Here is a 25,681-nt window from a genome sequence, read left to right on the forward strand (position 1 = left end):
GGCCCGGCTCCTCCCGGGGGAGCTGCGGGCCCCGGGCCGAGCTGGGACGGTGCCAGGCAGAGGGAGGCGGGCGCAGCCCTGCCCTCCGCTGGGAGGGGCTTGTGTGGGGCCGAGCAGGGGATGCCGCCGGGAGTCGACCCCAGAGGCGGGCAGTGGCCGAGGGAGGGAGGGAGAGCAATCATGCTCTCCCCTCACGGCTGCAGCGCCGGGTCCGCCTGCCCTGCCGGCTGTGCCCCGACGGGCTGCGGCTGGGGGAAAGGTCTTGCTGCTCTAACTCGCAGCCGGACGCGGGTGTGACAGAAAACGCTGCAGCTGCGCCCGAAGCCACCCGTGTCTATTCACGTGGTTTCCTCGTGCCCACCCACTTCTGTCACTTTCAAACTGCGCACTCCTCCTGAGCGCAGTGGGGAGAATTTAGGCTTGGGCTGTTGGCATCTGTTCTCATTCATTTTCACTACATGCGCCCCCCACCCCATACATCCTCCTTGAACTGTTGTCATAATTCCTTGTGGTGCTTCCAATTTAGCTTCTAATTCCCTCCTCTTCCGGCACTGATTACGATCAGCCCCAAGTCTATTTCGAGAATCTTTAAAAACTGCTCACATTGCACTTCGGGAGTCCAGTGCTTTCCATTTCCACCATGCTACTGCTTTATTTGCTTCCTCCTTTTGGCCTTGTACATTTTCCACCTGTTTTTCTAATTTCATAATTTCCACTACATCCTTTAAAGATATCCCCTTGCAATGCCTTTATTGTGCCTACCAGATAGCTGCTTCTTGCTACTACTCCTTTGCTGTCTTTAGGTGGACTGCTCCTTTTGTTGCAGTTCTTTAGTTAAAGCTTTGCATGTCCATTGTGCTTCTCAACCTCTTTTGTACCCAGACCCACTTGTAAACATTGACAGCTAGTCCCAACCCAGAGCCCCACACTCATACCCCCACCCCCAGGCCTTGCCCCATGGGGGCGCAAGCAGCTCCCCAGAGGCTCGAACTCTCCCAGCCTGCAAAGGGAAAGCCACAGCTTCCTACATATTTCTCCTTTAAAGGAGAATCCATTTTTAAAGCTTGTTTGTGAGTCTTTTATGTATTCTTCCAGCCCACTTCTGGGTCATGACCCATGAGTTGAGAAAGGAGTCACTCTGTAACAGCCATTCTTTGTCCTTTTATTCACCCAGGAATTACATCAGAAAAGACCATAGGCCACAAAACTGTATCAGTGCACCTGGTCCAAAGAACACATCCTTACTCCAAAAACCCGGCATCATTTTACTTATCATTCATCCCTAGCTCCGACAATTCTTTTCTCACGAGCCTGCCCTATCAAGTTAATCCAAAAAAGTGGGGCAAGCTCCTGAATTCCAACTTAATCTGAGCTCCCTTCCTTGCAAAACCAGTTTGACAAGTTTACATGAATAAACATCCTAGACTGCTCCCTTCCCCCAACAAATTTTGCAATCCTCAACAGCTGTTTTTAAGGCCAATGTTCAACAAAATGTCTATGCTGTGCACAATAAAATCTCTGAGTAAATTCAGTAGACCTGCTGTGCTTGATGGCTTGCCAAAACTCTGCCCAAAATAATTGCCTGCCCCTGCTGTAGCAGGTCCTGAGAGCAGCTCTCTGGTGTCTGAGGGGAAAACGCCTTTTCCCCTTCCCCTCTCACAACCAGTTGTGGTACTGGGATCTGTCTCAACAGTGTCAGGACAGAAAGACAAGTTTCTTTGGGTGAATCTGATATCTTTTATTAGACCAACTTAAACAGTTGGAAAAATGTTAGCAAGTTTTGGGGTTTAAAAACCCTTCATCAGGCTGAGGAAGTCTCTGCAGTTAGTGTGCACTCTTCCTGAATGGAAGGAATAGTAAAGAAGCCAGAGGCTGGGCTGGTCTGCATACAAGACAGACAGTCAGTGAAGATGTCAACTGAGTGAGTGGGTGAGACGGACTGGGTGGTCGTGGGGGAGAGAGAGAAGGGAGATGAATGTAGCAGTTAAATACTGGAGAGGTACCTGGGAAGTCAGCTGTCAGGGAGGTTACAACGTGTCATAAATCCACTGTCTATAGTCCATGATTTTTTGTATCCAGGAGGTTGTCGAAGTGAAGTTTGTAGGCTCGTCTCTGAGAAGTGTTTTGTAAGTTTCCTTTGAGGATTAGAACTGAGAGACTGGAGAGAGAGTGGTTTTCTTGTGAGAAGTGGGCACCCACAGGTAATTAGGTATTCTTGTCTTTGATGGATTTCCAGTGTGCGCTCATTCTGGTGTGCAGTTGTTGTTTGGTCTCTCCTACATATTTTTCATCAGGGCATTTACTGCATTTCTGATGAGATGTATTGCATTTCTGGAGGTGCATCTGTAAGATGCAGGGATGCTGATGGCTCTGTTGTACGGCGTAGTAATTGTGGGGGATTTGGAGATACTTCTAAAACTAAATGGGCTACATTTTCAGCACTTCTGTGCAAGCCAAGTATTGCCTGCCTAGTCTTACATTTACTGGGGCCAACTTCAGTTCATACTGTGAACAGGGCCTCTATGGGCACTAATCCATACTGCACCAAGTCCTACCCAGGGCTGCTGAGCCTCCCATCCCACAAGGACCTGAGAGGGGGATGGTGCAACTGGGAGTGGGGCGGCACGGTGGCCAGCTGCCTTTCTGGAAGGAGCAGTCTCTGTGGCTACAAGGGACAGGACTAGGAGCAATGGCCTCAAGCTGCAGCAGAGGAAATTTAGGTGGAAGATTAGCAGTAACTCTGACTAGGAGCGTGTTCAGGCACTGGGACAGGCTACCTAGAACTGCAGAATCTCCATCCCTGGAAGTTTTCAAGGGCAGGCTGGACAGACACTTGGTTGGGATGGTTTAGTCAGGGATAATTCTGCCTCGAGGGCGGCCTAGATTAGATCACTTTGTGCGATCCCTTCCAGCTCTACTTTTCTATGGTCCTATGAATGCACTGCGTCCAGAAAAAGAGCACAGGAGTTTAATCACAGGAAGTTCTAATCTAATTCTCCACTCACCAATGCTGGGTATAACATGCATTACCATGGCCCAAGTCACAATTAGAGGCAGTCTACAGTTTCAATAGCTTCAGAGCTTTCTCAGATCTCTTAGCAAGCTAGAGTTCAGGCAGGGCAAGGCCTCTGACATGTTCCTTCCCTGACAAACTCTTAAATATCCTTGGGAAAAGGGCAAGTCATCTCAGGCATCTCAAACTGCACCCAAAGCTCTGCAAAACCAAAACCTGACACCTGCCAATAGGGTATTTGGGGCTGACGTGGTCATTTGTTGACAAACCATTTGCAACTTTGTCACAGAGGGAGCGTGTACATGTGTGCTTTAATGCACAGTAGCCTACGTCACTGTGCATTAAAGCATCACATAAAAATGTACGATTACGCTAATGAGCACTGAAATAAGCTACTGTGCATTAACCATCACTTAAAAATTGCGTGCATTTGCACTTTAAGGCAGCATTTCTTTAGTATCTCACATTACAGATGCTAAATTTAATGTGCATTAGAAAAAAATGCCTTAAGGCACATGTAGACGCGCCCAGTTATACCAACTGCCAGATGAGTTGAGGGACAGGGCATTGCCAGGCTGTTAGAGGACAATAAACAAATGAACATGGCCAACCAGGGGTTGACTCTGGTTTGAGATTGTGAAACACATGATGTATGTTGACAGTGGAACAAAGCTATGAACATATGGGTATCAAGGAGCAGGGCAGGGTCTTCCCATACAACTTCCCATCTCCACTGTTTCAATATTAACCCTAGAATCTAAGGCTGCTAACAGAGCTGAGCAAGCCACAGGATTGAATGAATCCCCCAAGGACAAAAAACTCTACTCTCACAGAACGGGAGAAGAGTAAGGGAACAAAAATCCACGTGAACATTAGCCAAAGTGAAATTGTTCTTAAATCGAGTATTTTCCCAAGATCAGACAGTAGTTCATGGTGCTATACAAACCTTAGCTCTGGACAGAGGCTAGCCCCCACCATTATTTAACAGGCCTAGTTTAGTAGAATCAGGAATCAAATTAATGCAACTTTGCTCTGGCTAATTGCTTCCAGCTTCTATGCAGAGTAAAACTGACCCGAGTAACAGGGAATAAGGAAATGAAAGCAAGTTTAGCCAGAATTTTACCACTCCTGAAAGTAGTGCTGGGGAGCAGCATCTTCTTGGGGAAGAGATTCCCAAGTCACAAAGTCCAAAAGAATTCTCTATCCTATCTCCTCCCCACACACCATTCTGCAAGTGCATCACAACCTAAAGTCTTGCCTTGACAATACAACAATGTAAAAAAAGTAACAGTATACTGCTCACCCCTCCATCAGATCCTCCCAAGGACAGTTCCCTTTCTGCTATTCTGCAGGTAAAACAACAGTCTCAGACCAGAAGTCAGATAACTTTTCTGTAACAACTGTTACAATGCACAGCTATTTGGTAAATACTGGCCAATTCATCAGACATCAAGGGAATGAGTGAGAAATATGAAATGTCATTTGCTCGAAAGTCTCATAATTATAGAGAGTTATCATCAATCATTAAAATAAAGTACGTGATACTAAGAAAGCCAGCCAGAAGACCAGAAATTTTCTGCCCCCTTACAGAAACCCCAAAGACCCTGAAAAAAGCCTCACAGGTCCTGTGCAAGCAGGTCCAATTTAAGGAAACCCAGATCTAAATTCAAAAGGACAATAATAATGTAGCATGATCTCGTATTATCTAGAGCATTTGCTTCAAAACCAGAAGCTCAAAATTTCAAAGAGAAGGCTAGTAAAGGCCTACTGTAGGAGAAAGCCAGCTATCTATACAACTTGCATATCAGCAGGGAGGCCAAGAGTGTAAGAAGCGGCATTTACTGTCAACCACTGATGTATAATATAGACTATTACACAATTCAGGTTAGCCCTAGTGCTTGGCTTAGTAAATGCAATTCCCTTTCAAAGAAAGATCGGATCTTACTTTCCTTGTTTGTATCATTTTCAAACATCCACAGAATATTGCAATCATAGAGGAAGCCACCTGCTTTATGACATTTTGTTAACTTCATCAGATTCTAAAATGAGCTTCCTTGACCTACACTACTAACATCTAGCTTGAATCATTAAAACTAAAAACTAAGATTTTTGACCATGTAAAGTTACTTCCCACTATCGATGCTTTGTGCATATCACTCATTTTCAGAAATAAAGATAAACTGGGCAATTTCCCTTCCTACCTTCAAATTCTACTCATGTGAGTTACAAGCTTCAGGTTCTGGACGAAGGTGTCAAAGAGTGCTATCACCTTAAAAATAATCTATAATTATCACTTACCTAACAATGATTTTTAGGAATGTTTCTACTACTCTTTTTTTCTGTAGAGACAAGCTTCTTGTGAAGTCAAAATGAAAGGCTTAAATTGACTGTGACAGGAACCCACCAAAGTTACCAACTTACCAGCCAGCAGGTGGTAACCCCAGCCCTGGGGAAGAAGAGAGACACCCATCCCCACCAGAGGAGCCACCTTTCCATATGCTCCGAATCAAGCCTGGACCTTGGTGGCTGGGCTGTAACATGGCTGGCTGGCACCACACCAGCCAGAATTTAAACGCTGACTGGCCTGGAGCATGAGGGAAGAGGGCTAAAGGACAGGCTGGAAGAAAAAAAGAAGGAACACATCAAAACTCTAGGACAGTTGTGTCCATTCCCCCCTGCCGGAGCCAAGAATCACACTGCACTTCCAGGACACTGTCCACACCACGGATTACAAATAGGATAACAGGTCAGGCGGGGAAGTGAGTAGGCAGCATGGAGAAGCTGGGCAGAAGAACGGCTGGAGAAGACATGCTGAAATGGCTCTCTGACACTGCGACATCAACAGAGAAGTCCACAGGATAGAAGTGCCCAAGAAAATAGCCACCCAGGGCACGAGCCCTGCACAAGGTCAACGTGAGCTAGACCAAGCCACACAATACCCTGCCAGAAACACAGGCACAGAGAGCCCACTGATTAGGGGCGGCTGGCCCAGCAGGCACAGGGAGCCCAGCCCAGGGGGTCAGAAGTGGTGCCAAGGGCACCCAGGACTAAGGTCAATACCCCAGAAAGGGGGTAGCTCAGCACGCCAAGGCACTACTTCCCTACCCAGCCAAACTTGAGCTACTTAAGTTTTGTTACTTGCTTTATTGTAATTCGTGAAACAGATGCACAAACACCCTTCTAGAGGATCCAAACCTCACCGAACACCTAGAGGAAAAAAGAACCAAATAGGAACCTAACCCATCATTAGAGTCTAACACCCAAGTGGAAAGGGGCAGGATGTAGGGAAGGAGGAGCCCCATAGAAGCTCTACACAAACTAAACTGCACCAAGACCACCAAAGAAACAGGGACCACTTCCCCATAATTAAAAATTCCATCCAAGAGAAACAGCCAAGTTGTGGCAGGTGAGAAGGGAAAGGTACACACCTTGACCAGGTGCACCCTGACCAGAAAGGGTAGAACTCTCACATTAAAGCCTGTCATCTTCAGCCCCTTACTTTATCTCTATCCCTGGCTCATGGGCCATTTCTGCTTGATGCTCTGCAAAACACAAAGCTACAAGAGAAAAGAGAGGAGGATATCAGGGAAGGAATCTCTGCTTGTCAGAAAGGACAAAACTGGAAGAGAAATAACACATTTGGACTACAAAGGTCATACCATAAAAAAAAAAGACTTCTGCTAAGATAGAGGGTCTTTGTAGACAACAAGAATGCGGCCTTCCTACTCACATGTACTAATCATCATTCAAAGGACTCCGAGACTGATCCTAGTTCAAATTAATTTATCTGGGCTGTAATGAAATCACCTGCCTGGTAGACAGAGATTTCAGTGACTGATCCTACCTTCTCAGAATCACTTGAAAAAGAAACAATGGTATAAAAGGGCTGCTTTCAGTAATACTAAGCAATCTGGGAATATTGCCAGGGGAATTCAAGAGGCATGTTCAACATTTGCCTGAACAACCTCACATGGAAAAGACAGAAGAAGACAATCTATAAGCTGTATTGATATAAATGAATCCCTGAGACAGTTTCTTATACAAGAGCTTCCATGCCAGTATTTTCATGAAGAGCGTTTGCAGCTATGAGGTGCATCACCAACCTTTCATATTCACATACAAACACACACACAATGTTCTCTCCCTTTCATCTTCAATCTCTTCCCCGGCGAGGCTAATCACAGACCTCAATTACTCCTAAAAGTGATCCTCATGGCTCAGCTACCCCAAATGACACTGAGTCTATAATCTCTCCTTCCAACGTTCGAATAATTATTTTTTCTCGTAAGTCACGAGAGATAAAATTATAGCAGGCAAGGTCACTTAAGAAATCCATGGGAAAGACAATCTGACCAGATTACAAACCAAAACAACTCACTGAGAGCACTAAGCATTCAGCAACACATTACCAAAGGCGACTAGACAGTCAAACTCCAGAGGGGCGGGCAAGTCCCTGGGAATCATTTCACAGAAGAGCAAGGTAATTAGCCATCTAAAATAAGAGGTGTAGTACTGCAAGTACAAAACACCCTACACTGAAACACAAATGAAACACAGCAACTGCCCCACTGGCACTTCCAAAGCTGCCATTCAAAGGAAATTCAAGTGCCTTCCACCAGAAAAAAAGGAACTATGGACTGAAGATATCATAGAGGTAACAACCTGAAGCCACAGTATGAGTCACAAACGTGTCCAGAAGTGTTGCCAACCTCTATTATTCAAGAGTCAGGACAGAGAAGTCATCATGCATTTAAGTAATAAATTCAGGGTTTTTACTTTCTAGGACACTCTCTAAGAAAGCTTTCAAGACTTCTGCAACCATTAAAGACCCACTAGGCAACAGTTTTGCCTGCCCTGTCATAAAAGGTGCTGAAATTCTGTACTGCTGGGACATTCTGACGAAGGAGAAATGGAACCGAATTCTGGTTTCCAGAACTTCTGGCCTAAACTACTAAGGATGCGACTGTTAACAGCATGATCTGCACAGACGTGCAGAAGCATCAACACTGATGAAGATGGGGCATGAATCCGGGAAAAGCAGTAAGCAGAATTTGACTGTCCCACCTGAGGCTGGGCTTAGAAGGCATATGATGGGGTAATAGATGGGTCTTGAGAATGAACTGAAGAGAGGGCAGATGACAAATTAGTGCAGGGAAAAAAGGAAGGTATCCCAGATGGCAATGGTAACACTGGGAGGAGGTTCTTTCACCCACTCACCCACTGTGGAGAAAACCTCTTTGGTACTTAAGGAGCAATGATCACTGTATAGCTATAAGAGAGAAAGCATGCTTTCAGGAGGAAACATCAGTAGAGGCTTCTGTATGCAAAACTTGAAATGCAGACCACAGATGGCAATCACATCACACCACAGTATCTTCTCTTCTCCAGTAGAGAATGCAAAGCCATCAGCCTCTGACTGGCAATGCCCCAAACTCCATGAAGCTTATTCACTAGCAAGCAACAATCTGCAACTAAACTCCCTGCAGTTTGATACCAATTACTGCATAAATGAAAGCAGTATTTAGCTGCTTTAAAAGCAATGAAAATGACTCAGAATTCAGACACAGAAGCTTTCTTCTCACGGCCTGTTGCTGTTGTCCCAGCATGTGAAAGAATAGACAGTGTAAGTTCTAAAACTGCAAACTATGGTATACTAGACTGGATGCAGAAACCACACTGACATGTCTAAGCCAGCATCTGAAGGTTAAATGTTATTTGCATCATTGCAGGAATCTTAATGGAACTTTGCAAAAAAAAAAAGGGGGGGGCGGGGCTTATTTACAAGTGTTCCCTTTAACTTTCAGGCATGGAATTACACATGCTTGCAGAACTATGACAGAAGATGATCGTTCATTTTCCTTGTAGTACATGCTCCAAGAGCATTAGCCTCAAACAGCTCAAAGTTATGTTCTGTTTGGACTTTGGCCTAATCATAAATACAAAATAAAATGTCAACTTTTAGCTTTGCTCCAACTTATTTTATCTTTTGTTTGGTTCTTGTATTTTAAAGACAGAATGTAGACACTGTCTGGCAGCTTTGCTTTTCAGAACTAGCACTTATGCAAGGTAATTTCTGCCTCATCATTTATTCCTGGACAGCACCAGTTTTCCTTGAACCACTTCTCCAAAACCTGATCAAAACAAGTACCAACTATCCTGTCCTTTTCAATTAGGCTGGCAGTAAAACCAGGAGGAAGTACACATCTCCCTTGAAATGATTCCTGACCATAACCTAAAGGAGCAACATTGATTGACAGTGCAATTCAAAAACAAGTTGGACCTAGGGAGTCTCTCCATAGATGCAGCTAACAAAATTATTATGTTATCAATTAACTGTGGCAGGAAAAGTGATCCCTGCCAGAAGGAAGAAATAAACATACTCCTCTCCCTTCTCTAAAACCACCTAGTCTGAAACAACCCAGGAGACTTTGACTACTTGGTGAGACAGACAAATTTGTAATTATTATGCAAGGCTTCACTGGATTCAGAAGAAGGCCAGAACTTCTAGCTGTTTAAACCTACCTAAGGAATTCTTATTCTATTTCTTTGACAAGTTTCTCCTCTGGAAAAAATAATACAATTACTTTACTTTTGGAAAACCTGATTCTGTCCTTTTTTAACAGCAGCAGTGGGCAGCCTTTGGAAAGCAGTGAGATCAACCTAAAGAGGAGAAGGCTGGAAATGCCCTCATGTCACTCAGCTATTTAGATAAATGGCATTAAAGACAGGAGCTCCATCCTGGAGCTCATTTTCTTCAGCTGGAAGGAGAGTGGCTGCAGGAACAATGGGCTTTATGGTTAGCACTGTTTATGGGGACACCAGGTACCTGCCAACCAACTGCTCCACAAAGCAGCATAACCAGGGGTAGACAACCAAAGGAATTGGCCCCAGACACTGCCTAGCAGGTGTGCAGGAATGGAGGTGGAGGGGCACCAGAACGGCAGCAGCAGGTGCCTGGCACCCAGCCACACCCTACATATAAGTTGGCAGCAACTGTAAACTCAGTGCTGAGCCACACAAAGGAAGGGGGAATGAGGCTGACAAAGGGGGCTCCTGCCTCAGGTCTGCAAGGCCAGAGTTAACTAGGCAAGCCCATGCTGAGAACAGCCCCTGGCTGAGCCCACAGCCCTGCAGGTAAGATTCTGCCTGGCCCTGCCACCCCACTCACCCATGCTCAGCAAAATTCCCCCCCTGCCAACCTGCCCCCAACTCCCCTCTGCCCAGGGCACCAAAATAGCATGTTATACCTCTGGCTTAGAGCTCTGGAGCTGAATACGATTTTGCAGAGCACAGTAATCTTCCTTGTGCTGAATCACTAACCTACCCACAAAACCACCAGCAACCTCTGCAACTGTCCTAATAGTGTGACAGGGTTTCCATAAGCATCTCAACAGCACCTCTGTGTGGGAACTGAGAAAAAGACAAGACTTAACCAAGCAGAGTTCATTTGATACATCACACCAGAAATACATGCAAAAGTATCAGATACCACGTGTGCCTCCCTGAAAACAAAGACCAGAGGGATGCGTCTACAATACTCTGATAAACTCTGCATGATGCTAAGTTAGTTACACAATCTTCCTGCATCTCAGCTCCCCCTGTGTAAAATGGGGATATACATCCTCGGTCTTACCCAATTAGTTTGGAAACACCTCAGAGTTTGGACTGGTTCTTGACAGTTTCTCTGCCCCCACAGGATTCTGAACAGAAACCAGAAAACTGATCAGACCCTTGTTAGTTTTACATAGCACTGACTGCTGCTGCTGCATGGAAAAGTCACAGACACCAGGAAGGACACCGGAACCACACATCTGCAGCAGCAAGATGACATCCTGTCACAGGACTCAAGGCTGCTAATTCTACTTAGTATGTATCATACTCAGACAGTGACTCTCAACCCATTTAGACTCCAGGCCCCCATATCTGACTTGAGCCACACCTAAAAAAAAAAATGCCAGCTTTGACTTTTCATTCATTTCACTCGTTCCTACACCTTAAGAACTGCTTTTTATCATTTTATTAAGACACTCCCACTGGATGCAGTCAAGCCTCTCACTCCAGGTGCCGACAAACCCCTGTGGCTGTGTGAACCGGCCAAGCCATGGCTGGCCGTTCTGGCTGCCACCTCTCTGCTCTGGGATGAGGGCAATGGGCAAGATCTCCCCTTTGGGTCACAACGGTGACATGGCCTGGCAGGAGCTTCTTGCAGGTCCCAAGGCAGCATAATCTTTACTTTGATGCCCCTGAGAAGGATGTGGCGCACGGCTGTATCGACGTAGTAGTTTCCAGGGTCTCCACTGTGGATCATCAGGTTCTCCATAAACTTCACAGACTTGACTCTTCTAGCCTCGGAGTTTGCCAGACAACCCTGGCGCCACCCCCGTGACGAAGCGGGGGACACCCTCACAGGCTCAGCGCACCGATAAGCCTCCCAGAAGTTGGCGACGCGGTGACTCCATGTGAGCAACAGCGCACAGGCTTCTAGTCACAGCCACCTTTTCTGCGCAGAGCCCTCAGGAAAGCCAAACCTCTTCAGCGCCACGGCCATCTGCCAACGGGTCCAGCAGCCTCTTCCACCCTGGACACGCCGAGCTCCGGCAGCCAGGAGGAGTGCTCAGTCCCGGTGGGAGCACCCCTCTCCGGGCCACCAGTGCGCTCCGCTTCCGCCTCCATCCGCAGCTGCACGGCACGAACCTCTCGGCAGCGCACAGGGCCATCGTGGGCCGGCGGCCATCGAGGAGTCTCTCTGCCCCCCAAGGCCACTGAGGACGGAACAGCTCGCGTCTGAGGACAAACCGCCAGGCCGGTGCAGGGAGCCGGAAGTGGGCGGTGCGGACACGTGCCGGGAACCGCGGTCAGGCTGAGCGACGCGCTCGGGCAGTTACAGCTCGGCCTGGGGAAGGCAGGGAGGAGCAATCCATCCCGGAGCTCGAGAGCTGGCAGCATCCGGCCGGAAGAGCGCTGGAGCCGGGCAGGCCTGAGCAATCGATGACGGAGAGGGAGCGGCCGGCGGGACAGACCCGGGCAACCCGCGGCAGAGGCGCCGGCAAGACAGGCAGGACTAATCCAAGGCAGAGCTATCGATCGCGCAGGGGGGAGGGGCGCACAGTTAACCCCCGCGGTGCCACGATCGCGACCGGCCGCATCCCGTCGTCATGCCCCGCTGCCCGCTGCCGCGGCGCCTGGTGCACCTGGACCTCAAGGGCGCGCCGCCCCGGCCGCACTACTTGACCGAGGTAGCGGGGGTCCCGGGCCGGGGCGGGGCGGCTCCGACCCGCCACCCCCAGCCCCGGGCCGGCCCCAGCGGCGCCATGTGTCTGTCTTGCAGGTGCTGCCCCTGTTCCGCGCGCTCGGCGCCAGCGGCCTCCTGGTGGAGTACGAGGACACGTTCCCGTACGACGGGGAGCTGCGGCCGCTGCGGGCGGAGCAGGCCTACAGGTACCGTCGCGGGGCTGCTCGGCTGCCGGCCGCTCGGGGACCGGGGCGGGGGCGGGGTTGGGGTTAGGTGGGATATTAGGGAAAACTTTCTCATGAGGCGGATGGCGAAGCCCTGGATCGGGTCACCCGTCTGGAGTGGGGCTGGGAGCTCTGTCCTTGGAGGTTTTCAAGGCCCAGCTTGGCAGAGCCGTGGCTGGGATGATCTAGTTGGGGCTGGGCCTGCCTCGAGCAGGGGTTGGACTAGATGTGGCCTCCTCTGTCCCTTCCAGTCCTCGGCTTCTCCCCTTCCCACCCAAAGAAGCAGAGCGGCAGGTTGCCAGGCCGGGTCAGCCGCGTCCCGCCAGCGCTCGGATGCGCCGCAGCCCCGCCGGGGACGGGAGGGTTCAGGGGCTCCTCGTTCTAGTCCCGCCATAGCCACCAGCACCTTCTGTGGCACTGGGACAGACTGAGCCTTGCTTTTCCCATGTCCAAAAGGGAGATGATGATACCAAGCTACCAGCCGTGTAGGGTGTTGTGCCCTCAGTAAAAGGCTTGGGGAAATGTAAAGGGCATACCCCTTATGGTATGACACACCTGCTTAAGATGACAGCTCTTAAACTAGAAATAAAGGAGATAAAAACAGCTGGTCAGTAAGGCTCCTGGGACAGTTTCCACAGAAACAGGTGTCCAGGCAAAGTGCTAGTACTTACATCCTTCTGCATAACTTTTTCCCTTTGCACTTGCAATTTCAGAAGTTAACTTCTTGTCTCTGTCGCTGTGCATTGGCGTTCCACGAGCCCTTTACTGGGATTTCTTAGTGTACAGCAAACCACAGTCTCTGCAGTCACTGAAGGTTGGGAAAAACTCTGGGATAAAACAAGTGGTGTATATATTAGAGCAGCGGTTCCCAATCTGCAGTACAGGTGCCACCAGTGGTACTCAAACAACCTGTCAGTGGTATGCATTTAACAAATTTATTATAATTACTTTGTATGACAAAAATTTGCTGGCGGTGCTTAAGGTTGTATCGTTTTAAATTGGTGGTGCGCAGTCTGTCAGAGTTTGGGAACCACTGTATTAGGGTATTTGCTTTCTAAAGCAGGCAAGCTACTGGTGCTGGTTGACTCTAGATGCTCACTACCAACACAGATAACCAAGTACCCTGCCTGATGCACTTCCCTTCTTTCTTTTTAGCCTTTCAGAAATTAAAGAGATATTAAACGTGGCAAAATTGCACAAATTAGAAGTTATTCCTCTGGTGCAGACGTTTGGACATATGGAAGTAAGTGCATCAATCCAAGGTGTCCTCATGTTGGGGAGACTGAATAATTCCAGGAAGTCTGCAGAGCATGGAGCTACCGAGCCAGTGACACTGCTGTTGTTCAGAATTTAGGAATTATTAAACCATTTAAACAGGATCCTCCATCTAGCAACCCAGAGTTTTTTGCAGCCACTAATGAATTCATCCTCTCAGTCCGCTAGTGAGGCAGGCATTAACCCCACTTTCCAAACAGGGAGAGCTGAGGCAAAGAGAGGATGTGACATTACATTGGATGTAAATGTAGAATAAGGACTAGAATCCAAATTTCCTACTCCCCATCAACAAGCCTTTACAGCAAGATAATTCTTTGCCTGTTAGTAGATGAGTTCACAGAACACTTCTGTTGGGGAAACTCCCTATTACCTACTCTGCCACCCTATTCATTCCTCTCCCGTGTACTGGGAGCGGAGATGATGCAGTTTGAACCTCCTGAATTATCCACATTATTGCCGCATGTTGTTGATAGTGATGAGATGGAGAGAGAAGTACGTGCAGTTGTTTCTGACCTGGGACAGCAGCCAATGCTGTGTGATACTTGGAAGGAGATGCTTGATGGAGGGGTGAAGAAAAGCCAGATGTGTCCTGCCTATGCTCTGCTTGGCTCTGACCAGGCCTCTCATTTTCACCCTCTCATTTCATGAGCAAAGCAAGAATCTTTCCTGATTCCCAAAACAGTAACCGTTAGCAGAGTCTGTTGGGCAGTACTGTTTTGTGTCCATCACTTGTGTCTTCCAGTTGTTCTGTGGTTATAGCTGTGAGTTCTCCTTTCTCCTGCAGTTTGTGCTAAAGCACAAAGAATTTTCCCACCTGCGGGAGGTGAAGGCATTTCCAAATGCTCTTAATCCGCACAAAGAGGAATCCCAGCTGCTGGTTAGAAAAATGATTGACCAGGTGGTGGCACTGCACGATGGCTTACAATGGTTTCACATAGGCTGTGATGAGGTAGGATTCTTATGGCATGCTGTATTGTACAGTGGGGGCTCATTTGGGCAGATCAGAAACTCCCTGCCATCACCAACCTGACCGGTCTCCCCCAGGGGCTAATATTCTCACTGCAGAGTCTCTGGGAAGTGCTCAATAATGAATTAAACCACATGAGAATATCCCCAACCACCTTCACTACTTTTAGCTATCACAGCACCAGTTCCTTACTGCCTGTAAGTCTTCATGTGGCTCTTAGCCTCTTACAGAAGCTCCTTGCGCTGGAGTGCCTGCCCACTTTGTGATAGCACTTGAATAAATTTACAGGTTAATTTATCAAATTAACGCCCAGTACCTACTACTGGGTCAATGACATTCGAACTAGAAGGCTTCCTAGAAAACTCTGCACTCTTGGGAACAGTTTCCACATGACCTGCATCTCTGACCCCTTTATGGGTTCCCCACTGAAGTAATTGGCTAGAGACCAGAGATGTTTTCAGGAAAAGGAATCTGCATTCCTTTCGCTCTAGACCTGGCCCCTTGTCTGCAGTCCCTTGCAGTTTGCTTCAGGTACCACAGTAAGACTTAGCTGTCTGTGAGAAGCAGTGACAGGAGTGATTTAGTGACTAGCCAGCTTTCATAAACCAAAGAACTAGCTAGTCAAAGTGAAAGCATTCTAGAGCGAACACACCATAAAACAATGAAGAGCTTAAAGCGGGGGTTTCAAAAATATGGCTTATGGGTCAGATTCGTCATCTAGCCCCCAGTGCTGCCTTTGGGTGTGATCATCCCCACACAGGCATGGTGTGTGCCCATGGTGCAGGGCCAACCCATGGGCTGAATTTGGCCCATGGACCCCTTTCCTTTCCCCAGTCCAGCTGGGGCAACCAACATGTGCAGCGCTGCTGCTGTGGCTAGACTGCACTGCATGTGGCACCTCTTCCAGATATTTTGGGATCCACACTGCCAAACCAGCTGGAACAGTCACTAGATCAGATATACTGGAGGAGGAGAAAGGGGAGGGGGCCATCAGGCCCATGGACTGGCCCAATGCCACTCATTCGACCTACAGGGTTGGTTGAGTTTGACACCCCTGACTTTAAACACAAACCTGTTTTACCCTGCAGACATCCAGCATTTCCACTGAGACTGGTACAGCTCGGTACATCAGACCATCTCACAGGGTCTCTCCATGTCGGTCATGCTCCCATGTCAGTTTTTGAATGAAGTGAGAATGGCTTCTTTCCCTGAGTCAGGACCTTTATATGTCTCAGGTCCTTTTGAATTGGCAGGTCTCCTGAGTTACGTGAAGCCCGTAAAAACTATTTGTCTAGAGGGCAAAGCATCAGAAGGCTAATATTTGTAGTAATCCAGTGGTGGGAGCTGGCATTGCCCCTCTGTGATTTTATTTCCCTGTAGGAAATATGCTGTATATGGCCTACTCGGCCAGAACGGTAATTGCTTGTAAGCTAGGCAAGGATGTGTATAATGTGCAACATTCATATAATAGTTTTTTGTTCCAAGACTGTTACATCATACTAATATCAAATATTTCACAATATTGTGTCTGTCACATTTGTTCCTCCACAGTAAAGCAGGGTCTTTTGTTTGGTACTCTCAGGTCTACTACCTTGGTGATGGGGAGGAATCAAAGCAGTGGTTGCAGCAACAGGAGAATAACCCAGAGAAGTTGTTCCTGTCCCACGTAAAAGCTGTGGCCAGTTTCATTGCCTCATCTTATCCCACAGTGAAGCCCATAGTATGGGATGACATGCTTAGAGGGATAAATGATGAAACATTGACAGGTGAATGATCCGGGAGGGGTGTGTCTCATGTGTTCAGAAACTTAAAAACCATTAAAATGTATTGTTTGAAACAGGCTGTACTGCGCAACTCCCCTTTCAGTAAGGGCAGGAACAGGTAACAAATTATTCATTTCAAATAGCAAAAGGGAAAAGAGGGATGGTTTAGCGGTGAGGCATTAGCCTAGGACTTGAGAAACCTGGCTTTGATCCCTTACTCTGCCACAGACTTCCTGTATGACCTTGATTGAGTCACATTGTCTCAGTTTCCCCTCCGTAAAATGTGGGTAACAACACTGCCCTTCCTCATAAGGGTGCTGTGACTGAGAGATGCTGAGGCATGCTGGTAAAAGGGTCCATATAAGCAGCTAAAGTAGAGAAGTCACTGCTCCCTTTGTGGTGGTTTATGGAATAAAGCCTTGTCTTTGTTCATTTAAAAAAATAAATCAAGGCGGAGTTTTGCTTCCATGCCCTCAGCCCACGTCCATGGCTTTTTGGGCACAAGGTGACCTAGACAGAAGCAGCTACCTTCCAGGGGTGCAGTTTCATGGAAAGAAGCTATGACCCAGTATCTTTGACATGGCACGTTATCACTGTACATGTGGCAGTGTGTCACACACTGACCTTAGGGATTACTCAATGGCCTTGTTCTGCCCTCGCTTTGTTTCTGGAAAAAAAAAAATCCAACTCCTGCCAAACCTGGAGCAGCATCAGACAAACAGGGCTCCAGGCAGCCACCAGCATTGTCCCTATTGTATTGTAGAGACCTGGTCTGAACAGACATGGGCAACACCACCATTACAATATTGATGGCCACCTGTAGCCCCATCACCATTGACTGAACTGTGCAAGTGCTAGCCATGGTGGGAAATCTAACAGTGGGAACAAAGGCAAATGGAGGCAAAACAAATGAATCTGCCGTGAGGCTGGTGTCAGCATCCATCTTGGTGCACCCTCCTGCTCTAGCTGAGAGATTGCACTGTTGACCTGATCTAGGTCAACACAGTGCTGAATTATGGCAGAGTTGATTATGGTGTGGCTGGGGCTGCTTTCTCAAGGTCTGATTCTGTAACACTTCAATCCAGGTGAATGAGTCTGTTGCAGACTAACTTGGAGCCAGCCTACACCTGTTAGTTGTAGTAGTGTTGTATTGCCAGAGAGCCTCAAAGCACCAGGACCCTAAAGCAGCAGACATGTTACACTACAGTCCCTGCCCCGCATGCATACAAACAGCAAGTTAGTAGAAGTTTTAGGTGTGCAAAGAATGCATGATTGTGCCCTTTCCTCCCATTATCAAATGTATTAATAGACCAAGAGAACTGAGATAAAATTCTGATCAAGTAATTGCATTTATGTCACAAAGCAGTTTTCTAAGTTCAAGTACCAGCTATCAAGTGTGCCCAGAGGAATGGTAATAAGATGGACTGAAATGCAACTTTTTCAGTCTTGCCAATGGAATAGTGTCTGTCTGATGAGTTATCTCTACTTGGCTCCCTTGTTGGCAATTTCAGGAGAAAGCCTGAACAAATAGATCTTGGAGCCTGAACTGCCTCTTCCCATGATTGATATCTCACTAAGCCAGGGCTTGGCAGGGAGAGGATCTGCAGAAAGTACATAGTAGAGCCGTCTGTTCTGTACCTGTAAAATATTGTAGTCCGGGCCTGGCAAGCATTAGCCATGGTGTGATGCATGTATCATTGCACCATTAATCCAGATTCTGGTTTGTGCCTTAAGTTACCACTTTGCTTCACTTAAATAAATTTTTTCCCTTTCCAGAATCTGGGGTACCAGAGCTCGTGGAGCCAATGATTTGGGACTATGCAGAAGATATCGATGTAGACAGCAAAGGTTTGTACTCTTTCTACTGAGCTGCTTAGAGGAAGCAAAGAGATTAATTAACTCTTTAAAAATGGCAAAATTATAGTCTGTGGTGCCTGGACAACAAAAATGTCTGCTTTATTAAACAGCCCCTCCCTTAATTCATTAATTGTTTTAATAAATGACTATAAAAACATACAGATCCTGTTAGAATCTCCATGATGGTTTATTGCTTTTGAGACGGTTTTGAAAGAAGCATGGCCCTTCTCTAGTAGAAGGGAAGAAATAGAATATATGTCACAAAACCTTAGTCTGCACTTCTGTTAAAAAGGATAGAGACATCTATGCCATAAGGTATTGCACTTTAAAAGAAATAAAAAATTAAGATTTGTCATTGAAATCCAAACCCAATAAATATGCCATTACATCTTCCATTTCAGTGCTTCTCATAGAAAAGTATCACAAGTGCAACTTTCCCAAGCTGTGGTTTGCTAGTGCTTTTAAAGGAGCAACCGGGGCAAATCAGTCTCTGACCCATATTGGACATCACCTAAAAAACCATCTCCAGTGGCTGAAAGTGGCACACAGTGGCCATGCAGATATGCTGCAGGGCATTGCTCTGACTGGCTGGCAAAGGTAAGGGCAGATTTCTACATGAAACACAGGTAAAAAAATTCTTCCAGGTAACAGCATCAAAAGAAGGCAAGGGAGGGGAACCAAAGACCCACAGGGGAAGCCTGACATAATGCAACACCGTCTGTTAGGTTTGCTTCTAGCTCCTGTCCACCTAACTCTTATGTATAGTGTTGATAGGTTTCAGTCCCAATTGTCCCCATGCCTCGGAAGGACTAAGGCTGTGGAGGGAGGATAAAAATGGTAAAGGGAGACGACTAAAACATCTTCAGGCCTGTACCCAAATGATAAATTGCCACACCTGGGACTAGATACTTAACATAGAAAGAATAACCTGCTACATCCTTAACCACTGGACCTGTGATTTGTTACTTACAGAATTAACCAGCAGCAAAGGCCAATAAGGGAGACACTTGCAACAGTGAGGTCCTGGGGCAGAATGAAGGGTTACACTGTGAACATTAACTGTTTTAGAAGCCCTTAGATTGGATTTTCAAGAAAGACCATTCTGCATAAGAAGAGAGAGCATTTTCTTCAGATACTATCCTGATTTTTAGGGGTGCACTGCTATGATAGCCACAGTGGTACAGGAACTATAGGAGAGGCAAAGATTTTTTGAGGGTGATATACTTCACTGAACCAACTGTACTGAATCAGGTGGATGTCAGTTTGTCCAGTAAAATATATAACCAAATTCCTGATTTGTAACACTCATAGGAACTATTTTGTATAAACAGATGGTGTGATGAGCATGAGTGAGGAAACTACAGGTGTAAAAGATGACCTTAAAATGATTGCAGTCTAACTTTGATAGGACCTGTTATTTTTATCTTTCAAAGTACAAATATTTTAGCAGGGTGAGGTTTCACAAACTCTTACAATCCAGTAAAATCCTTAACATTTAGGGCTTCACTACAGACACTTCAACAGATAGTTAACTAGCTTTGGAAGGAGTTACTTTAATATCAAAGGAAAGGAATGGCAGAATTAAAGGCATTACAGGGTGTATGTCCAACCTTAAAACTGGTTTCAAATACCATGAATCAGCACGAGGAAATGATAGTAAATAAGGAATAAGTAAAGGTGTAGTCTGATGTCATCATAAATTCCCATCAGTAAATATGGATCATTGTACAGGTGCTTCTCAGAGACTGTAACAATGTATCTTCTCAGAAAGTTATGTTTGTAAAGCACTTTGAGATCACAGGATACAAGCCTAACATTTTATATTATCAAAGTACTGTTCACAGTACAGCATTTAATGGAGGAACATTTTCTTTTCAGGTATGACCACTTCTCTGTTTTGTGTGAGCTGCTCCCAGTGGGAATCCCATCGCTGGCTGTATGTCTGCAGGCACTAGAGAATGGTACACAGTGACATCTGCATACTCCCTCACAGCTAATGCCCAATCCAAAAAAAATTAACTGTGCTTAGAAGTCTGCAGGATCAAACCATCTCAAAATTTTATATACGTGTCTGATCACGAAAAACACTACTAGTATAATTCCATGTGCTTCGTATCCCCATAGGCGTGAGTCTCTTAATAGCAGTTGCCACTTTCTTACAATGTGGACAGGTTCACATGCAACCTATAAGCCCTTTAATTTAAAATAATTATAAAATCTTGTTATAATGCCTTCATGGAGGTCATAACTGAACACTTATTACATGCTTAATTCCTTTTAGCATAGGACAGGGGTTCTCAAACTGTGGCAACTTCAAAAGGGGTCACAAACCCATACACTGCTGCATGGGCGCACAGGGGATCCCTCCACTCATCAATTGGCCACGGGGGAGGGGGGGTGTCACCATATCGCAAAGTTTGAGAAGCCCTGGGATAGGAATTGCTTTTGAAGCTGATTTGATTCATGCCTCTTACATAAATGACTAATTGATTAATTATCCAAATCACAATTCCCTCAGGTCTTGTCTACCTATAAAACTTGTTCTGTTTTAACTAAAGTGATATAGTTAAAGGTATTCAGCCATGTTAGAGTGCATGCAAATATATTGCTGTAAAGATCATAGGTATTAGGTTGCCTTTAGACCTCATAACATCCACATTAGGGACTGCATCAGCATAACTATTTCAGTAAAATAACTAGATCCCCCTAATCAAAACAGTTGAGTGGTACAAAATCTATGCAGATTAGGTTTTAATCTAAAATATTAATCCTGGAGTACCTTTTGGTCTTGCAACATTTCTTGAGAAAACAACCTCCTGATTTTTTTGTAAAACCTGAATGTAGCTAGAAAGAGAGGGGAAACCCTAGCACTACTTATGTAGTGCTTATGTTGTACTTATGGCAAGAAGAAACCTGGGCTGGCAGCAGTAGTCTCTAGTGTGGAAACTGACTGGCAAGGCTTTTTTCTAGCATGAGAATTAGCAAGCTGTCCTGAACTCCATGAGCAGAGATTTCAGAATTCCTAGCATTGTCTCAGCTCTAATTTCTATTTAAGTACATGTTTTACTTTTAACTGCATAAGGAGAGGACTTGGGCCAACACCAAGTGCTTCTGAAAATCCCTCAGAAAAAGTATTGTAAGGATTGGAACCCCCTGACATTTATGGCTTCATTTTTTCTCTGTTCCCCTTTTACTTATTGCACTTGTCCTCTTCTCAGATGGCTATTCTGAAATGGTTAAAGAAAATGTAGAAAAATACCTGGGGATTTCCAATCTGGAAACTGACACTTTCATGAGGTAAAGCCCCAGTCACTAGAATCAGATGCTTTGCTTTGTGGCAATGTGATGGACTGACAGAGATTCTCTTTGCACAGTGCAGGTCAGGGGACCTTTCCAGGAAGTGACATCTTCACCCTTGTGACTCAAGTTGGCTTCTACCTGAAGCCCTCAGTGGATGAACTTCTTGAACAAAACAGGTGAAAAGTTAAAGAATTTCTTGCCAAATGAAAGTAATGTGCCTTTGATGTATAGAAGTACAAAATTCAAACAGCACTTGTGAACTTCATGATGGCTAAGATATTACATGGCCCTCTGCTCTGAAACAGGAATCTCAGTAGAGGGTAAGCCATTTAGGGCTGGATTCAGCAAGCACCTGAACACCACAGCTACCTCTATATACTATACATGATTATATTCTTTAGCTCAGTGTCCAACCTGCAGCACATGTGGTACGGGCAGCCTATGTGTGTGGCACATGGCAGATCAGGGAAGGGGCAGGCAGCACAGTGGCAAATATGGTAAGGAGCAGAAAACAGAGTGGAGGATCAGGCAGGGGAAGAGGATGCACTGGGGGAGGGTGCAGGGCTTAATTTGTGGCATGCCTGCCAAGAAAGTTGGCATCCACTGCTTTAGCCAAATCAGGGCCTTGCTGTCACTGAAAGCAAAACATCCTCTTTGAAAGTTAGTCTAAAGCAGACTAATGTGTGTTATGGCAAAAATGCCCCAGTCAGTCCCACCCTGCAAGGCTAAGACCAAATTCAAAGGGTAACATTTTGCTAGACATACATAAACCTACTCTGCCTCTGTTTAGGGGAAATCCAGCTTAAGTCACACCACTTCCACATTTAGCCTTCATGTATGTTTTCCTGTTCACCACTCTGCGATTGCTGTTCCAAAGAACATTCACATTTAGATTCATTTTCAGGTATATCACAGGCTGGTTCAGCCCCTATCACAGAGAGAGGAAGATTGTTCATCCTATAATTATACATCACTTTCAGCCAGATGTATTAAGGTAACTCAACACCCCACTTTGCAAAAGACAGGAAATAAAAGTCATAATTTTCATGTGTTCTGGTGACTATCGAAAATTGAGGTTTCAAGTCCTTGCAGTTTTTCATGATTAGTGCTTAGGTATCACCATTTAAAATAAATCCAGTTTAAAACAAATTACTTTTCCCCCCTAAAAAACATAGCCATTCTGCTCAGAGATTGGATTATGTGCCAGACTTTACCTAGTGGTTTTTATCCTTGAAGAGAAAATTATCATTCCCATTTTAAAGCTGGTGAAAGAATTGACCAAGGTTGCACAAGAAGCCAGTGGTTAGGGCCTGAGAAAGAACCCAGGTTCCCCCCCCCCCGTGCCAGTTCAGTTCCCCAAGCAATTCTTTGGCTCTTTCAGGAGCTACATCATTGATTTTTGTCTCTCCAGTCAGTTTTAAATTATTACTATGGTGGGAGGATATCAAGCCATGTAGATTCTTTTAGTGGTCAGATTTAAATCCCTACTAATCAAAGTTAGGTTTTAATTAAGCTTCAGAAATAATACTCAGTCCCTATATAGAACTGTTGGTTCTGAAACTCTTTTTCAAAGTCACCATATTAGACATAGGCCAGGATCACAGTTCCAGAAACCTAACCTACCATCCAGTAACCTCAACATTTCACCAGCCTACAGGGTAAAATGCATCAAAATTCTATACAATATACACCCTTTCCTGGAGAAAGAGGTGCAACATTAAAGCCTTGGAACTGTACCTGTATGAAAAGGGTAACCTGTTCAGCCAGGGCTTACTTGCAAATGTGGTGGGTTCTGAAAAGTATTATGTACAGCAACATCCTGTTGGCTTCTTCCTTTTGTTTCTGCTTAGTCTTCTCTCCAAGTGGAATGCCTTGGCACAAGACCTTCAAGTAGCCATGGAGAGAGTTTTCTACTTGTGTACTATAGAGGAGTGGATGGAGGAGAATGTCCATCCCAGCCTACAAAAACTTCAGCAAGTGATGAATGACTTGGATGCAGCAATACAAGCACAATCATAGCTGCTCTCTAACTGCAGACTGATTCATGAGACACTGCTGGCTGCAAATTTATGAGTAATCACATAACCAGGGCTAAATCACCCCTAGAATAGCGCAGACAACTCTGCTGAAAACACCTGTAGACACTAGCAAGGGATTTATGCTAGCATGAGAGAGTATGAGGATTTGGGGTTTTGTTTTCACTTCTAACAAATGATTAGCTGTTTTCAGAGGCTGAAAATACACCAAACATCATTAGTGGACTAGACTTACTCCACTGTATAACAGGGAAGACAGGAATGGGGCCAAGCTCAGTTGTGTTCATTATATTAGAAGGGTTGAGAGGATATAGATTTATCCAGATTCAAATCAACAGTGATATGCTTTCATGAGATAAAGGCAAGTAGAAATGGTAACATGACAAACTTCACTTGCCGATTAGCTTGGTAACTTCTCCCTCCTAGTACTGACTCTGAAATCAGGTCAAACTCAAAATGTTCCAAGTGTGCTCATTTTACAATAAATATTTGAAACACCTTTAAATTATTTGCATTATATGCTGCTTGCTTGAAACTTGTAAGTATGCAGGAACCCTCAGGAAGGATTATGGGTAAGTTGTAATATCTACTGTGAAAGACATATATATTTAACCTATTAATAAATTTATCAGACCAGAAAAAGGAGGAGTATGATGCAAGTTAAACACTGTAAAGTAAAGAATAACCACCTTTAGCCTGTGCTTTCTGTGTCATATTCATTCACATTATGGTTAATTAAAGGTAGCACCCTTTGTCTGAGTTTAGAATGCCTTAGAAGTTTAAGACCTAAGATCCATTTGCTTTTAGAAAAATGTCACAGGTTTTGCACACACTCCGTGTAGCAAGTTTTCTTTGAAGAAAAAAAAAAATCTTACCACTTAAGACAGACAACTACAAGTAAATTAATTTTACATACAGACAAAGGAGTTATTGCACCAGATTTCTATTCTAATTCATTATTTATATTTAAAAACATGATTAGAAAACACAACTCCTTAGTACATTTGCATCCTGGTAAGCAGCTGAACAGCCATCAAGTTTTAATAGCAAACGGTCAATGAATAAAGAATGCCAAGTCTACATTAAAAAGTTATCAAAACCAGTTTTTCTGAAACATTGGCAACTTAAAAAACCTGCAGCATACAAGAATGACTTTCTAAACGCTTCTTGCAAACATGTGACACAGAAACGTTCCACTTCTTTTTCAGGAGTCTACTGAAATCATAACCGATGCTCTTTATTCAGATGTTAAAAACAAACCGACTAACCTACTGAATGATGTTATAGGAGATTCACAGGTTAGGTCTGAATCATGACACTTGGCAAGGAAAACAGAACTTAAATTACCATTTAAGAACCCTCTGTGGGAGTTGTGGATTTGGTACCAACTGCTGGAATTTTTAAGTGAACATAAAAGGAATTTAGTTGCCAGGGTTATGTTACTCCCTCACCTGGAATGTTTCATCTAGTTTTGTTCAGTACAGTGACATAAGCTAAATCTTCTGAATACATGATTAACTTCAAGTAGGCTTGTGGTTTCTTGAAAGGCTACTCAACTTGCAAATTAAAGGATTTGCAGAATTGTGACTTAAGTCCTTTAATATGCTTACTTTGTACAAAAAAGTAAAGGTCAGCAATGTTCTCACCAATTTGTTCAGTTTTGCAAGTTAGATTTCCCACAGATTTTTTCTAAAATGTGAATCGCAATCCGGATGTATCCAACAGCTAGACTGAATGTGAAGAATTCATTATTCATTGCAAAGTAGCAGGATCAGCAAAGACTTTACAAACACTTTTGCATGAAGAAGAGGTAAATCCACTGGCAAATTCTGAAAACAAGTGTGTATTTAATAATTTTGCATCTTAGGTTGCACTGAAGTTCTTTCCCCCAGCCAAGAGGCAGTAACACTATGTGCCAAGCTGCCAGTTACATCTGTAGGGTTAAAGGCCTAGCCTGCAAACTGTATCCCGCCTGAGGTATCTAGCTCCTATCGCATTCACTTGGTTTGCAGAA

The 25,681-nt window shown here is 45.1% G+C and overlaps 2 protein-coding genes and 1 long non-coding RNA gene across 3 annotated transcripts in view; 1 reads left to right on the plus strand and 2 right to left on the minus strand.

The window, feature by feature from the left end:
- Positions 1 to 500, minus strand: part of OGFOD3 (2-oxoglutarate and iron dependent oxygenase domain containing 3) — a 93,952-nt gene extending 93,452 nt beyond the window's left edge. Inside the window, exon 1 of the mRNA XM_019542823.1 lies at positions 479 to 500. Within this exon, the coding sequence (XP_019398368.1) occupies positions 479 to 500 (22 nt within the window). The remainder of the gene's footprint in view (positions 1 to 478) is intronic.
- A 1,743-nt stretch (positions 501 to 2,243) lies between these two features.
- LOC109315136 lies at positions 2,244 to 24,495 on the minus strand. The gene is made up of 3 exons (XR_002102436.1): positions 24,486 to 24,495; positions 17,455 to 17,461; positions 2,244 to 2,409 (listed from the first exon to the last, which is right to left on the minus strand). It is a non-coding gene; the product is annotated as an uncharacterized LOC109315136 (long non-coding RNA).
- On the plus strand, positions 11,991 to 24,361 carry HEXDC (hexosaminidase D). Its single transcript, XM_019542700.1, has 12 exons — positions 11,991 to 12,249; positions 12,342 to 12,451; positions 13,625 to 13,712; positions 14,529 to 14,693; positions 16,294 to 16,477; positions 18,251 to 18,322; positions 18,733 to 18,928; positions 20,210 to 20,292; positions 21,550 to 21,628; positions 21,706 to 21,807; positions 22,536 to 22,625; positions 23,482 to 24,361. Exons 1-12 carry the CDS (start codon positions 12,169 to 12,171, stop codon positions 23,648 to 23,650), a joined length of 1,419 nt encoding a protein of 472 aa, XP_019398245.1. The 5' UTR covers positions 11,991 to 12,168; the 3' UTR covers positions 23,651 to 24,361.
- Positions 24,496 to 25,681: the final 1,186 nt, after the last annotated feature.

Source organism: Crocodylus porosus, unplaced genomic scaffold (assembly GCF_001723895.1).
Source record: "Crocodylus porosus isolate Cpor-Errol unplaced genomic scaffold, CroPor_comp1, whole genome shotgun sequence".
In the NCBI taxonomy this organism is placed as follows: Eukaryota; Metazoa; Chordata; order Crocodylia; family Crocodylidae; genus Crocodylus; species Crocodylus porosus.